The 16,120-nt window shown below is 30.2% G+C and overlaps 3 protein-coding genes across 3 annotated transcripts; 2 read left to right on the forward strand and 1 right to left on the reverse strand.

The window, feature by feature from the left end:
- Window positions 1-4,745: 4,745 nt before the first annotated feature.
- LOC101263656 (fatty acid elongase 3-like) lies at window positions 4,746-6,105 on the reverse strand. Its single transcript, XM_004232047.5, has one exon. It carries the CDS (start codon window positions 5,759-5,761, stop codon window positions 4,928-4,930), a length of 834 nt encoding a protein of 277 aa, XP_004232095.1. The 5' UTR covers window positions 5,762-6,105; the 3' UTR covers window positions 4,746-4,927.
- A 1,667-nt stretch (window positions 6,106-7,772) lies between these two features.
- LOC101263175 (uncharacterized) lies at window positions 7,773-9,910 on the forward strand. The gene is made up of 2 exons (XM_004232046.5): window positions 7,773-8,009; window positions 8,986-9,910. Exon 2 carries the CDS (start codon window positions 9,040-9,042, stop codon window positions 9,700-9,702), a length of 663 nt encoding a protein of 220 aa, XP_004232094.1. The 5' UTR covers window positions 7,773-8,009; window positions 8,986-9,039; the 3' UTR covers window positions 9,703-9,910.
- A 524-nt stretch (window positions 9,911-10,434) lies between these two features.
- LOC101262578 (probable galacturonosyltransferase-like 1) lies at window positions 10,435-15,400 on the forward strand. The gene is made up of 2 exons (XM_004232043.5): window positions 10,435-15,099; window positions 15,180-15,400. Exon 1 carries the CDS (start codon window positions 14,028-14,030, stop codon window positions 15,096-15,098), a length of 1,071 nt encoding a protein of 356 aa, XP_004232091.3. The 5' UTR covers window positions 10,435-14,027; the 3' UTR covers window position 15,099; window positions 15,180-15,400.
- The last annotated feature ends 720 nt before the right edge of the window (window positions 15,401-16,120 follow it).

The following is a 16,120-nucleotide window of genomic DNA, read 5'->3' on the forward strand; positions in this document are numbered from 1 at the left end:
GACTAATTATCATACATCTAGTACTATCCTGATTATGACTTACATTAATTAAAAAAAATTATTTATGCAATTTAATTAATGAAATCTCTAGGCTTAATTAATTGTTAGAGAAAGCTCAATGGAAATTTTTAAGTGAGGAATATTACACGAAGGACTCACGATCAATTTTGTAGTGTATGTGGTAAAAATTGATTCCACTAAAAGACTATTCAATATTAATTTCCTTTTTGTTGATTTACTTAAAATTGAAGACTCTAGTAGGTTATTCTCCTACTGATATACCGAGGGTGAGCAAAGATCTAATACTTTCTTGGGAAATTTCTGTTAAATAGCTATAAAATTAATTTAATTACGTCTCATAGCTATAATTTTGAATCAAATTGAACTAAATTAGTTTGGTTTGAAATATGACGTATACTTTTCTAAAAATGAAAATCGAAGAATTAAAAAGTTTGATAAAATTGAATCAAAGAATCGAGTGACCATCCAAATAAGTGATTTTCGAATAAGAAACCTTATATATAATATATGATACAAATTTAGTATCAATTAATCGAAAATTATCAGCTTTAATAAATGAGGGTGTTATGGGTTGTATTTTTTTTTTTTTTTGAGAGAGAATGATTCTTTCTTGAATTACTTTGAATTGAGATATGAGCATGTAACTATTTTGAGTTTTATGCCCCATTTATGTAGTTTTTTCTAGAATTATGATTTAGGATTCATTTAAGATTGAAAACTTACATAATATACTATATTAAGAAAATATTTACCATTTATATCAATAATATTTTCTTTTCACTTGATCACTTTTAATACATATCACAGAAAATAATTTATAAACACATATAATACAAGTTTTATTGACTGATAATACATTTTTCACATATTTAAAATACTAGTAATACAATGTGTCAATTTCTTACCAAACAAGCATAATATATTTTAAAACAATTATAATACATATATATTGCATACATAATTTGCTTTTTATACATATTACGGATATATCATAATATTATTATATATGATAATAAATTTAAAAATATTGCTACAGTTAATAATTATTTATCAAAATATAGCCATTGAAGTAATTTTTTAAGATTGAAATGGTACTAGTAATGTGAAGAACAGATAGAGCAGAGGCCCAGACAGAAAACTGTGAACTTGAGTACAAAGCCCACTGGACTCGGTGAGACAAATTCTTGATCCATATCTAACAACAAATTTGACACCTAAATATATAGGAAAATTTAGTTAACTAGTCAAAAAAATCAACTTATTTAGTGATAATATCCATACTTTAATAATATTAGTAAACATGTCAAAAATGTCATTATTTTGAAAATAAATAATTATTATGATATTATTAATATTTTTTCTCTCATTATTTACAGTTTTTCTTTCTCTCTCATAGATTACACATTTTCATATGTAATTGGATAAATATTAATGTCATTTTAATTTTTTTTCTTTCTTTTCTTAAGTTTATCAATTTCTCTTTCTTACTTTCTTCCAAATCAAATTTCCAGATTTTTCTATCTTTTCTTATTCTTCTTTTAATTTTTCTCTCTAACATTCTTCCAAATCAATTCCACAGATTTTCTATTCAATATATTAATATTTTAATTTCGTTGCAAGATTTAATTTGAAGATTAACAATGATTTGGGTATTATGTTTTTCAGATTCCTTATTTATTTACTTACTGATTTTAGTTTTTTTTTAATTTTGTTGTTGTCCTTAAAATATTTTTTAGGGTTTGAGACTACATAATTTTCTTTTAAATTGACGTTTTCAAGAGAGTTACTAGAGTTTTTAGACAAAATAATCAAAGTTTTTTCGATTTTCCATCTTTTTTTTTCACTCAAGAATTAAACAACAATGTAAATGCTAAAATATTAACATTTTGAAAAATTATTTCCTAATATATTTTCCTTTTCAATGAAAGGATAGAACTGGGGAATGAATAGTGAAAGAAATATCTTATGTAAAAGAGGAGAGAGACTAGACATATTTCCCATCGACATATTTGGAGAACATTTCTTATAGCAAATTAAGTTTATTAATAATAAGGAAAATAACTATTTAACGTAAGAAAAAAAAGTTACTTTTAAGTGACATTTTATATTGATTTGTATTCTCCACAGTTCTAATGTTCATCTTATATTTACTCCAGAGATTACCCGGACACCAGGGGCGGAGCTGCCTTCATACAAGGGGCTCATCCAAACCCCCTTCGACAAAAAATATATTATTTATAAATTTATATGTATATATAACAGATATCGAATCCTTTCTTGTATCATTTATCAAGATTAAATATAAACTACTTTTAGCATAATAAATTTAACTTTCTTCACGAACGCAAAGAAAAAAAAGTAAAAACTCATTTATTTAATTTCTTTAAAAACTTTTTTCTTTCCCAAAATATCTTAGTAGATCAATCTGATAATTACTTAAAGTTGCAAGGTGCATCTTTACCCTAAAATGTGCCATACTTTTGAGCAATTTAATCACTGATATTATTGTATCTAAATCTCCATAATATTCCTGCTAAGTACTAAGTAGAAACCAAATAATTATAGATTTGACTGCCCTTTTTTTTTTCAACAGCTAATGGCAGCACGCTAAAAACTTACCTAGCACGTTAAAGTACAACTCCAATAATTATGCTGCCAGTGCCATGTCAAACTTTTCCATCTCCACCGAATCTTTTCCACTCTACTTATTACCATTTACAAGTTTAATAACTATATTTACTTTAATTTTAATTACATTAAAACTATATTCTTAACTCGGAGCATACACTTTATAGGAATAAATATTTATCTTACATATGCATGCATATAACACAATATTCTTAGTTTGATGTAAACAAATATTTGTCTTACATTAACTGGAGTGCCATTGATATTATAAGCTCATTGGAAAACTCTCCACAAAAAATGATCACTGCACAGCATCTAGGAACATTGGGGAACTGACAAGAAATAATTCCACTCTTATTGAGAGCTGTGTCGACACATACTTTGCCCCATAAGATTGGGATAAGACTCCAATTCAATGACTTTTACACAATGATTGGTATATGGAAATAATAGCAAGAGATGGACAGAGTTGTTCAAATAATGACATTAAGAAACGTAACCCCTTAATACTTATTGGATGTTTTCGTGTCATATATGATTTGAAGCTCCTTCTAATTTGATTTTAGAGTGGCATAAAATATATTAAAAGATTTTACTAAAATTTTTTTTAATTATAATTAAATTTAAATTTAAGATCTCTAATTAAGTACTAAAGAATTTGACATGAGTCCCACCAAAACTCTGGTGGTCCTCCAATGTCAATACGAATTTTACATAGCACACAAAATTCAAATAAAAGATAAAGATCAGTTGTGTCAAGATAAACTAATAATTTTATTCATGTTTCATCCTTAGCATTAAATACATATTTTTCATTTTTTTAAGATATCTTTTAATAGGGGATAGATTGTTAAATATCTATTCATTAATTATTTTTTCTTAATGATTAAAACTATAGCAAGTGAAAGTGAACGAAGAGAGTAATTATAAATTACTTAAAGTGATAATTATTTGTCTTTTAAAAATTATAACAAGAATTGATTTGAAATTATGAGATACTCCTTTTCTCCCTTTTAATTTGTTTTATTTTGACTTTTTAATTCTGCCTTTTTATTTGTCATTTTCCTAGAAATCAAGCTAAAAATAAACTTTTTACCTATTATTATATTTTCAATTTATTTAGAAAATTAATATCTTAAAAAAAAAACTTCTTTAATGAATAATTAATTTTAACATTTATAAATCAATAAGAATAAAAATAATAAATTCATAGTATTAATTTTTATTATTAGGAGTTAATGTCAAAGTAAAAATGAGCCCGTCAGACGGATGGAGTAATAGGTTATACCATTGGAGAATGCAGTGCACTGAAACTTTCAAATAATTTATTGCTACCTCCGTCCAATATTATAAGTTATCCTTTTTTAAAAATAGATGAATCATAATTATATGTTATTTTATAAAATTTATATTTTATCTATTAGATTCTTATTAATGAATTTTAAAAACATATTTACTTTAATTATTTTTGAAAACTTATAACTAATTAAATAAAAATATAAAAATAAAACCATCTTATTTTTTAATATAAATATAAATAAAAAAATATTTATAATATGAAACAAAGATAGTAACATTTCAAATGAAAAGATAAATGGATAAACTTCGGTACTCGCTACCAACAGAAGCGTAATATTATATTCCAATATTAAATCTTTTTAAAGTATATTGCATTATTGAGGGCCACTTGGCCTTAAAGTAGATATGTAATCTAACTGCTTTCCTCTTTTTTCCAGAATTTTATAATTAGTATTATCTATCTTAATTAACCTGGATGAGAATTTTAACTAGCTCCCTATATAGCGCCACGTTCACGATACTCTCAGTTCTCACATATATATTTATAATTTATTAATAATAATAACCTTATCATCGAAACTCCTAAGTATGTGTGCATGTTCGATGGGCGCACAACTAAGAATCTCGACATTTTAACTTTTACCCATACAAAATAGACCCTCATGAGTTACCCCTTTTAAAATAATAGTACTAATATATATTATCACAACAATTATATAACAAGTTAATGAGTAACACAGCGAGCAAAGTTTTCTTTCTTTTTGTGTCTCCGAAAAACTTAAAGCGAAGCAATTGACCATGCGTGAAATAACTTTGCCATGATTCCGGCTGAATTTCACTACTTCATCATTGGCTATAGATTCTGATAGATGTATCAATTAGTAATACTAAAGATCGAACTCTCCTTTTAAAACAATTTACAAAGCCAACTGACATAACATCAATGCAAAAATTTATATATATAAAAAAAGAAGTAACTTCAAGTTTCTTTTACTCCATTTCTATTCTTCAAGTGCACCTTCACATAAAAATTGAGGAATAAAAATAGGATAGCAGCATTGAGCACTGAATTGAAAAGCCATGCCCCAATTCCGTTACACCCACCTTTCATGAAATGGAGCAAAAGCACCCCAACATGGCACACAACGTGACATCCCAGTAACAGAATCTGACAGCTTACAACAAAGGGGAAACACGCGCTTGGCAATCCAATCGCCGTCCAAAATCTGTAACCGTAAACCGCAGAATATAAAAGCGTTGTAAATAGTATTGCAAGTACTTGAAACGATTGCGAGAATTCTAGCCACAGGAAGGACATAAATATGAGTATGGAGTGGTTGAAGAGTTGAAAGAAGGAGAGTCTTCGACGACGGAGAATGGAGAAGAAAGTACGTAGCGTGTGGAGGAAGCGAGATAGGTAGAAAATGTAGGACCAAAAGAAGACACGTCCGGAAGGGCGCGTGCCGAGAGGGAAACAGAGGAGCCATTGGAAAGCGGTGGTTTTGTTACGGCGCCAGAACCATCGAGTTTCGCGGATTTCAGCGGCGGCGGAGAGGAGTATGCCGGTGAAGATGGTGAGGGAGATTAGGACCATAGAGAGGGAGTGAACGGCAGGGATAGGGCCGAGAGGGAGAGGACGGCGGTTGCGGAAGAGGAGGCAGAGAAAAAGGTGGAGGAAGAGGGAGAAGATAACATAGGCAGCAATGGAGGTGAAGAGGAAGAACCACGTGTTACCCCATGATTGGCTATGACTCCAACGAAAATTTACAACAGAAGGGTGCTGGGAGAGATAATAACGCACGATGTGAATCATCGAACAAATTGCAATGAGATGGAGAAATGATTTGAAATTAAAAAGGCCAGAAAGTTGATAATGAATTAACGTGTTTTGCACAAAAGACTGCGTAGTTCCACTGCTAGACTTTTTGGTACACCAGTAGTAGCTCCGATTCTTTTACGAGGCTTTGAGTGAAATGTTCGGTGGAAAAATGACGGCTTCTTATAAATTTTTCTGCTATTATACTCATATTAATAGGCCTAGGACTCATCTATAAATGTTGAATATCAAAGTCCCTTTTTGCCACTTTTTCTGTTATGACTTATTTTAATTAATTTACTGTAGGAATAAGTATATGAGAATATTTATTAATTTGATGTAAATTATTAGTTTTATTTTAGAATGGTTGATAGTTTTAGTGATTATTTTATTTAATTAATTTAATTTTCAATACACTTTAATCTGTTACATGATATAATAAATAGTTTCAAATTTATGAGAAAAAGTCTAGAAAAGTGTTGAAAACCCTTCTAAACTAGGCGAAATTTCAGAGTTATGTTTTACTCATGCTACAAAATTGAGGTTATATTTAAGTTAAGTTAATCAAGTAAAAGAGTTTTTTAAAAACCATTAATAGCTCAAGATGAAACAAATAATTTATGTTGAATATCATAATCATAAGTACTTTAGTCTTTTCAAAGACTTTATTTTTTCAGCGAATCTATGTTATAGAAAATTTCAGTAATAACAAATATAATATCATCCCAAGTTAGGTTATCATACCATACAGAGTTATTACATACTAGTATATTACCTTATAAGTGACTCCACTATGTAACTATTTTTTCTTCAAACACATTATATTTGAACTTTTTAATGAAGCAGGGGGTCATTAGGTCACGTTTTAAACCTTTGATGCCCCACAATTTCTTTTCCTCAGTGATCCACAACTCAAAAGGTTTACTTTTTACAATTTCTACAAAATTTTCTTGTTCTTATGCTCCATTATACTAGAATTATTTACAATAATATAGGAGAATCAGATTCTAAGCTTACTTTTAGTCTTTAGGTCTATTTATTTGTAAGCGGTTATATCCCATCGAATTTACAATATTAATGGATTTACTTTCTCTCCATTTTTGATTGTTTCCATTTCTCAAGTTATCACTTAGACAAATGACACAAGGATTGGAGTCTTAGATCAATTTTCCATCAAGTTAAGATGTGTGAATGAATTTTTTGTAGAATTTCTATAGCGTTTATTAATAGAAAATATTTTTAGTACTAACATATATATGAAAACTATTTTTGTTCGAGCACATATATATATGGAATCACAAAATAATATGATATATATAAATTGATTTATTTATTTATTTTCTATAACCACATTATATTATATAAATATATATATATGTATAAAATAATGATATACAAATTGAATTACGTAACTTTTTAAAGCAAAATTTATACAAACATATTTTAGTATACGATTTGTGTAGAAAATATGCTAAATACAAATTGATTTACTTAATGGAGTGAATTCAATTATGTAATGGAATTTTAGAAAATAAACTAGAGAATAAAGGTATGTATAATAAGATTTACTATGAATTTTAAAAAGGAGAGATAACGAGGAAGCAAAAATGTAGGAGACATTTATAAAAAAAGAATACTAATTACTAATTAATTAAGAGAAAAACAGGAGATTGATATTCTATCAGTTTTAAAACTCTTTAATTATGAAAAACAATATTGATTTATTATTGAGTTTATAAAATATTAGTTACATATTTTTTTTCTCATTTTATAGTTTAATTTATTAGATTTTGATAGAAATCACTGTTACTTATTAAAACTACTACTAGATAATTTGAATAAGACTAATAAAAACTTTTTAATACATTATTTGGTAATTTTTTTTATTCAAATTACATTAATTTTGGCTAAACATTTAAGATGTACCAAAATGAAATCAACCCAAAATCCACAGAATATGAAGGTTTGGGCTTCGGCCTATTAATCCAACATCCTCTTCATAAAACATAAAAGGGCCCAATAGAAAAGCAACGACGGGTATCCATTTGACCGTCTCCCGGGTATAACTGAAATTAGAGATGAATTTAGGTAAGAACTCTGGGAGATAGACAGGGTGAAAAGCCCTAGATTCTTTCTTCTATGGAGTCAATACTTGTTCAATACTAATAATTGAAGGGCTCAATTACCGCATTTTAGCTTCGATCCATTCATTGCCTTTGAATCCCCTTGCTTTTCTTCTGAATCGGTACGTTCATACATCCTAGAAGGCTTCTTCGTTTTAATTTTTTTTTTCAATTTGCATGTAAAATTTGATTTTTTTCTGATCTATTCTGTTTTTATGTAAATCGAAAATCTTTTCTCGATTGAAATCTTGATTTCTCAGAATCAAGATTACGGAGATTTTAGTTTTTACCTTTTTGTTGTTTGTGTAATAATTGAGGCGTTAAAGGCAAATAATTTTCCATGATTTGGGCCCGAATAATGAAATCTGAAATGAACATAAGATTGATATAGACGGTTTCAAGAAGTTTGGCATTGGAAATTATTTATTGCTTGTGCTGTCGTGACATAGGGTTTGATCAGATTTGAGGTTTCCGTTTAGTGCTGGTTTTTATCGTATATTATAACGTATGCGTAATTTTCCTTTTGGAAAAATGTTCGGCTTATGCAAAATCAGTTAGATCTACCATATGAGCAAGAGGTTATTACATTTAACTTTTTGTCATGTGGTCTTGAGATATCATTTTCTTGTCTTTTGTTTGTATATATCCTTCATATGAGCAAGAGGTTATAGCATCTAACTTTTTGTCCTGTGGTCTTGAGATATCATTTTCTTGTCTTTTGTTTTTATATATCCTTGTGAAATATAGCAATACAAGGCGGAATGTAGCTTATTAGGAGAGTGTCTTGTTGATTTTTTTAATCCAAGGGTTTTAGAATGAAAATTTAGCTTGTTTTAGTTGAAAGAAAAGATACTATGTAAGAATTAAGGGAAAAATATATTCGTAGAGGAAAATGTCGTGATGGAAGTCATTCTGTCCTTGTAGTCGAAATAATGTATACTTGGTATGAACCTTTTCGGTTATTTGACATATTCATGGTGAATCATTTTTCTGCCATACCAAACACACTGTTTGAGGTGTATTTAAATGGAGAGTTGGTATTCCTTTTGCATCTGCTTTCATTCTTTTTGACCAACCCTTAATACTTTTATTTGTCAGGTTTTGGGTGTTTGCAAACTTCTGATATTTCCAATTCAAATAAAACTGAGTGAGATGCAGGACTCAACTACCAGGGCATTTGAAAGCTCTTCTTCTTCCTCTGGAGATGGGAACAATGATGCTGGTGATTTTGAATGCAACATATGTTTTGAATTGGCCCAAGATCCCATTGTGACACTCTGTGGTCACCTTTTCTGTTGGCCATGTCTGTATAGATGGTTACGTCTTCACTCACAGTGCCATGAATGCCCTGTCTGTAAGGCACTTATTCAAGAGGAGAAGTTAGTTCCACTTTATGGAAGAGGAAGAACTTCTACTGATCCCCGATCAAAACCAATTCCTGGCCTTGAAATTCCTAGTAGACCTGCTGGACAACGACCTGAAACTGCTCCTCAACCTGAACCAAATCATTTTCCTAATCATGGATTTGGGCACATGGGAGGATTGTTTCCAACAGCAACTGCAAGATTTGGTAATTTTACTATGTCTGCTGGTTTTGGTGGATTGCTCCCTTCATTGCTCAGCTTCCAGTTTCATGGATTTCCTGGTCCGACAGCATATCCTACCGCATCAAATCACCATTTTGGATATACTCCTGCATATCACGGGCCACATGTTCGTAACGCTCAAGACACTGCTCAAGGACAAGCAGATAGCAATCTCAAGTTAATGTTTTTACTTGTTGGTTTTCTTGTGCTAATTTATTTGTTAGGCTAAAGAATGGATTCAGTCTATCCCTGATGCTAATGTTGGCTATCAGATTTTGTGCATGTGGATATGTCAATTCTGCACTCACCTTGAAGTTACTACTAACTTTGGTGATTTTATAGATGCGAGCACTCTGTTACTTTAATGTAACAAGTTTATATCTGTGTAATGTGTATATTTTGTATACTTAAAGTGGTTCTAGCTCGTTATTTTTGCACCTTCTGTTGGGTAAGGATACCAAAGTAACACATGCTCTTGATGGCTTGTAATGATTTTTGGTCATCTGCTTAGTTGGGTGGTTATAACCTCATTTGTTTGTGATGTTGGACAGTACGGTGAAGGCATATTTGTGATTTTTAGTTCTATTAATCATAGTTCATTCTCTAACCCCTGCTTTACCCTAAAGAAAATAGAGGATTTACGATAGTGGAATAGCAGTGTGGCTACTTGTGTTTTGATTTGAATTTGATTGATAATACTTTGCCCTTGAATAACGAAAAATTTTGCAGGGCTTCACGTTTGGTTGGTGTCTGTACAAAATAGGTTAGGGTGAACGTATGACAAATGTAATGATAAAAGCATTCCATGAGAAGTTTAGAAAATATAGTTGGATTAATGTGATAAGGTGGCAAGTCCTTGTCCAGTTTCCAGATAGTTCAGTTTCATCTTTAATGAGTTCTGTATGACAGTTTGGAGGAACTATTCTATTACCTCTTTGAAATGTTCTTTGCTCGTTTGCAGTGCCTGTTTTTGCCTACCTTGTGAACAGTGTCTACAGTAGATCAGATCAGTGATGAGGAGAATTTCCATTGTTGACAGGTATCGTCTTGACCGTCTCATAGTTGTATTCCTTTTTTATTGAACTGCTTACTGTTAGGTAGTAGTTATAATGGTGAATATTGTTAGGTTATCAGGTTGTGGTTTTGGGATCATAGATTAGTTACTTCTCAAATATTGCACTGATGTCAGAGAAAAAGTAAATAAGACAAGGAAAGATTTTTGAAAGGGAAATGGGATCAGATCACAAGTAGGTCCATCTGCATTAAAGTGAAACAGGGAATTCACATATATATTTGACTAATGCTTTTAATATTTTGTTGACTAATGCTTCACTACGAGGAGGTTTCAAATTAAATGAGTCCTTCTCCGTTTACAAGCTAAAGTTTCAATGATGTTTGGTACGAAGTAATTCTCCACTTTTACTTTACCAACCAACTAAAAAAGCTCTACAACAAAGAAATCATGACATTTTTATCTGCCAAAGATGCTCCCTTCGGACCATAATGGTTTACCTTAGAAAATCAACATATTCTTGAAAGTGATAAACATTACTACCAATTAATTAGCTTACAAAATATACCTATATATATTTCACTATTGTGATTGATTAGATTAACTTAACGCTCTTTTTAGTTACTAAAGAAAAATTTAAGATAAAATGTTAATCGAAGAAAGTTAACATTTAATATGTTTAAGGATAATAGCTACGAGCATGATTTTAAGGAACACTCAAATTAAAAATATGACAAGCAAAGTGATCAGCAGCAGTTTCTAAACAATTTACCCATCATTTACCTCTATGATTTTCTTGCGTTAACATTATTGGATTCATAGCTGAATTAAAGAGCAAGAACAGCTGTGTGCCAAAGTGAAAACACAAAAAGGTTCGAAAATATATCGTAACATTTAGAATCACAGTGCCTATTTCCTACTCACTATATATAGGTAATCAAATTGACCTTCTATTTTGACTAAAATTGATGTCAATTTGTTTCAACATTTTCTAAATTAAATATGTTTCTAATAATTATAAAGCAGAGCAAAGACAGTCGATGTGATATATTAGTTAGTTATATTAAAGAGACAAGATTTTAATTCCTGATAATGAGTAACTACACACTAATCAGTGTCAGTCTCCTTCAGTTCTGTTGGAACATCTTAAAACAATGAACATGTGAAATTAATATATACATTTATTCATCATTAGGGCAATTAAATGACAATTTCTAAACCATACTGGTCACTGCATTATTTATTCCTTCAATTAACCCTATAATATTTGTTCTTGTAAGCTTTCGTTTAATGCTCTCTTGATATTCATATATTGATTTTTTCATATCGACGATACTAATACTCTAATCTAGTCGCCCTTCCAAGACATGTGTGACAGTTGGTATCAACTAAATACTAATGAATGAGGAAGGTGAACATATGCCAAAATGTAATCTAGATATAAAAAAAAATTGCATTGTGTTTAAGCTTAGGTTAGGGCAATTAAGTCGTTTAGGGATAATAATAAATAAAGAGCATAGTATATATCTCAGTAGTGGATCACATGGGGCATGCATGCAGCAAGCTATATAAAGACGATAAGTCCCTATTACTTGTTACTTTGTTGCAACTATTAGATTCCACTTCCATTTCGATTTATGATAGATCTTATCGACCCTCTCTTCAATTCGTCCATGTGTAAATATCCATAAGGCAAATTTCAGTATAGATATAAAGTATAAACTATAAACTACTTCCTTTGTTCGATTTTCGTTGTCCACTTTCTTCTTTACATATTCTTTAAGATATCACAGATAAAAATTATTTTACTTATTCACCCCTTATGATTTCTTTCTTTTGAAATTTTACATACTTGTTTATACTTCAAAAACTTAATTAATTATAAAAATAATTAATATTAGTTTAATTTTATAAATTAACATAATTTGAGATAGTTGTTTGTAATATGATATACAACTATCATGGAGAGAAAGTACTTGACTAATGCTTTAATAGCTAAAGTTAGAAGTAGGTTTACAATTAAATGGGGAATGCCGATATTTATAGAAATTGCAGAATAGTACTAGTCCAATGGAAACTTTTCCAAATTTAATATCTTCTCCCAATTTTAATTGTCATGATCATTTTCCTTTTAGAGTTAAATCATAAAAATATTAATTAATATTTTTGATAAATTTTTTTATTTTTATTAATATACAAAATTACGATCTATAATATTTTCATATAATTTTTAAATATCTAATTTTTAAAAAAACTCATCGAATTTATCTTGGAGTAGAGCCAACGTTGAAATTCATTTCATTGGAGTTATTCTCCTTATGGACTTCAATACTACCGACCCGCTAAAGAGCACTAAAATAATAACTAAGAAATTGGGGACACTTCCATATTCAACTTCCACAGCATATCTTTTACCTCTTAGTTTCTATTTATTTTCCACTAAACATGTATAAAAATTATTCATAACTCAATTATTAAAAAGGGAAAATCCTATTGGCCAGAAAATATGGTAAATTTGGCTTGAATAGTATTTTATCTATGTTATTTTATCTTTTTAAATATTTACACTCTTTTCATTTTTAAAACCTTTTAATTAAAAAAATAAATTTATTTTAAAATAAAAAATTATAAACTTTCAAATTTTATGCCGCATTTTTAATATTGCCGTTCGATAATTAGAATTTATAATGATTTTGTCGCCATCCTAAAAATTTAGAATACATAGACTTTAAATTAAGTGAATTTCTAGTAGTTAATTATTAGTAGGTTCAAAATAAATGATTTTCTCTAAGTCAAAGAGATTATTAATCAACTTTTTCAAAAATTATTCTTCTCTCTAATGAGTTTTTCAAATCTCAAATGTTTACTTTTCACAAAAGTTTGGAAAAAGTAAATGGGCAATAATTTCAAATAACTCTTTACTTAATATATTTAATAAACTTTTATAAATGATGTCTCACACTCCAAATTCACTTATTTTGGTTTGAAGAATATTGCATCGTAACGCTATATTGGCAAAATCATGATTTTTGTTCTAAAAATGTTAAACCTAGTTTTGACATCTATTTTAAACTAACCCAAAAATTAAGGAAGAAAGCCCCCAATAAAATAAAGAGACCCGCATGAACTACGTGCCAACTGGCTTAGACCTTCTTATTGTCACGTGAGTCTATTTAGATTGATTTATTTTAATTATTTTTTCAATTAAAATAATTTAATAATATTTAAATAAATTTCAAAAAATCATTATGAGCATTTAATTTAGATCTAGAATAATAAAAATAAATTATGAATCATGATATTTGACTCATAAATTAAAACAAAAAAGTCAATTTACTTATTCCCAAATGAAAAATAGAATCCAGTAATAAATAAGTTGGTCTAAAACCCATTAGATTACTTTTTTTCTTTGACTAATTGAATTTATACAGTTTAAACACTGTACTTATAACTAAATAAATTCTTACTTATACCATTAATAAAGCGGGGCAAACGGAAGTTATTATAGGAGTAGTATATATATCTAAGGATGTTTGTGTGGCATGTTTTATAATTTGTCTCCCTGCTCCATTATGCCTAAACTTAGGGGCACCCCCCTCTGGTTCTTCATTTTCTCTTTATTATCCACACTAAATGGTACTGATTCTGCAATCACTGACACTGATTCCAATTCCAGTCTCCATTTTAAAGAAGCGCCGCAGTTCTATAATTCCCCGAGTTGTTCTTCAATTAATTCTTCAGTAAATGTAGCTATGACTCTTGATATAGCTTATCTCAGGGGATCTATGGCTGCTATTCTTTCAGTGCTACAACACTCTTCTTGCCCAGAAAACATTGTATTCCATTTTGTCTCTTCTTCATCTGCTGAATCCACACATTTGAACTTGACTATTACGAAATCATTTCCGTATCTTCAATTCACAATTTATCCAATTCAACATGTTGCAGCCGTAGCAGGACTAATTTCAACCTCAATTCGCTCTGCTTTAGATTGTCCTTTAAATTATGCTCGCAATTATCTTGCTGATCTACTTCCTCAACAACTTCAAAAGGTGGTTTATCTTGATTCGGACCTTGTTTTAGTAGACGACATTGCTGAATTAGCAGCAACGCCTCTAACAGGGGACTCTGTTTTAGCAGCACCTGAATACTGCAATGCTAATTTTACTACTTACTTCACGCCGACTTTTTGGTCGAATCCTTCTCTTTCCTTGACTTTTGCGAATCGAAATCGGAGGCCTTGTTATTTTAATACTGGGGTGATGGTTATTGATCTAGAGAGATGGAGAGCAGGGGATTATACTACTAAGATTGTGGAGTGGATGGAGTTGCAAAAGAGAATGAGGATTTATGAATTGGGATCTTTACCCCCTTTTCTGCTTGTTTTTGCTGGAAATATAGCTCCGGTGGATCATAGCTGGAACCAACATGGTCTTGGTGGAGATAATTTTCATGGACTCTGTCGGGATTTGCACCCTGGTCCAGTTAGTCTATTGCATTGGAGTGGAAAGGGAAAACCATGGGCTCGACTTGACGCCAATCGACCTTGTCCGTTAGATGGTCTATGGTCACCTTATGACCTGCTGCAAACACCTTATACAATTGAATCTTAAGGTACTTGAATTACTTTCAAATATTCTTTATTTTTTTCATGTAAGTTCTCAAATTTGCCTAATACTATTGTATGATTTCAGGTGTATTAGAGTTGACATCGAGAGTAGAGATCTGTGTCTTGTGATCCTCTTCGATTGTGTTATGGCGTAGCTAGTCACCCCAGAAGGGCTAGGTGAGGTCTACTATTTTTATAGATAATAGTATACAGTAGCTAGCCATGAATTCTTACATTGATAGAGTATTATTTTCGAACTTATGACATGAAATCATTTATGATATGAAATCTTTTAGTTGCGATCAATTAAGTTTATTAAAGAAAGGAAATAAGACGTAGCCTTGTCTGCTATATATAGTTCATGATATTCTTGAGACATACCATGAAATATAACGCACTTACTATTCTCACTCCCACCATTTTAGGCTTTTCTAAACAACAATTGAAAAAAAAGGACTACTGTTTGTTCATTTCATCTAAATATAGTATCCATTTCTTCACTTGTAAGCTCTTGTTCAATTCACCAAAGCATACTTTCCTTTTTTCTCTTTTTCTTTTTGCAATTAAAGTGAACCTCGTTCTATGATTTCCTTGTCATCATCTTTTATATAACTCACATTGGTGGAACCGTGGAAGTAAAAAAAAAAGAAAAGTGACATACGTGTATGTTTAGTTGGTGGCAGAAAAATAATTAGTATCATACCAAAAAATACTTATGCGTCGACCACACACATAATTTGATGAGGAAAAGAGAGAGGAGAAGAGTGTCGGCAGTGAGAGGGATTTGTGTGTGTTGGCGGGACAAGTCAGGTAGATTTTAAAACAAAACCACATGGATGAAACATGTACAGATTCTACAAAAGTCATTCCGCATTTTAAGCATTTCATATTAAATCTTGTCAGCGGCTGATTAAATAAAAAATAAAGTTAAGGAGCTGAGTGAGCTTAAGCCACTGCACATAAAGAATCATATAAGTGCAAATTCTGTCTTTTTCAACAGTTGGTTTGTAACATGTAAAGACAAGA

This window comes from Solanum lycopersicum, chromosome 2 (genome assembly GCF_036512215.1).
Source record: "Solanum lycopersicum chromosome 2, SLM_r2.1".
NCBI classification, from domain to species: Eukaryota; Viridiplantae; Streptophyta; class Magnoliopsida; order Solanales; family Solanaceae; genus Solanum; species Solanum lycopersicum.

Coding starts and splice junctions, on each gene's coding strand:
- LOC101263656 (XM_004232047.5), bottom strand. CDS start 5,761: ATGATTCACATCGTGCGTTATTATCTCTCCCAGCACCCTTCTGTTGTA.
- LOC101263175 (XM_004232046.5), top strand. CDS start 9,040: ATGCAGGACTCAACTACCAGGGCATTTGAAAGCTCTTCTTCTTCCTCT.
- LOC101262578 (XM_004232043.5), top strand. CDS start 14,028: ATGTTTTATAATTTGTCTCCCTGCTCCATTATGCCTAAACTTAGGGGC.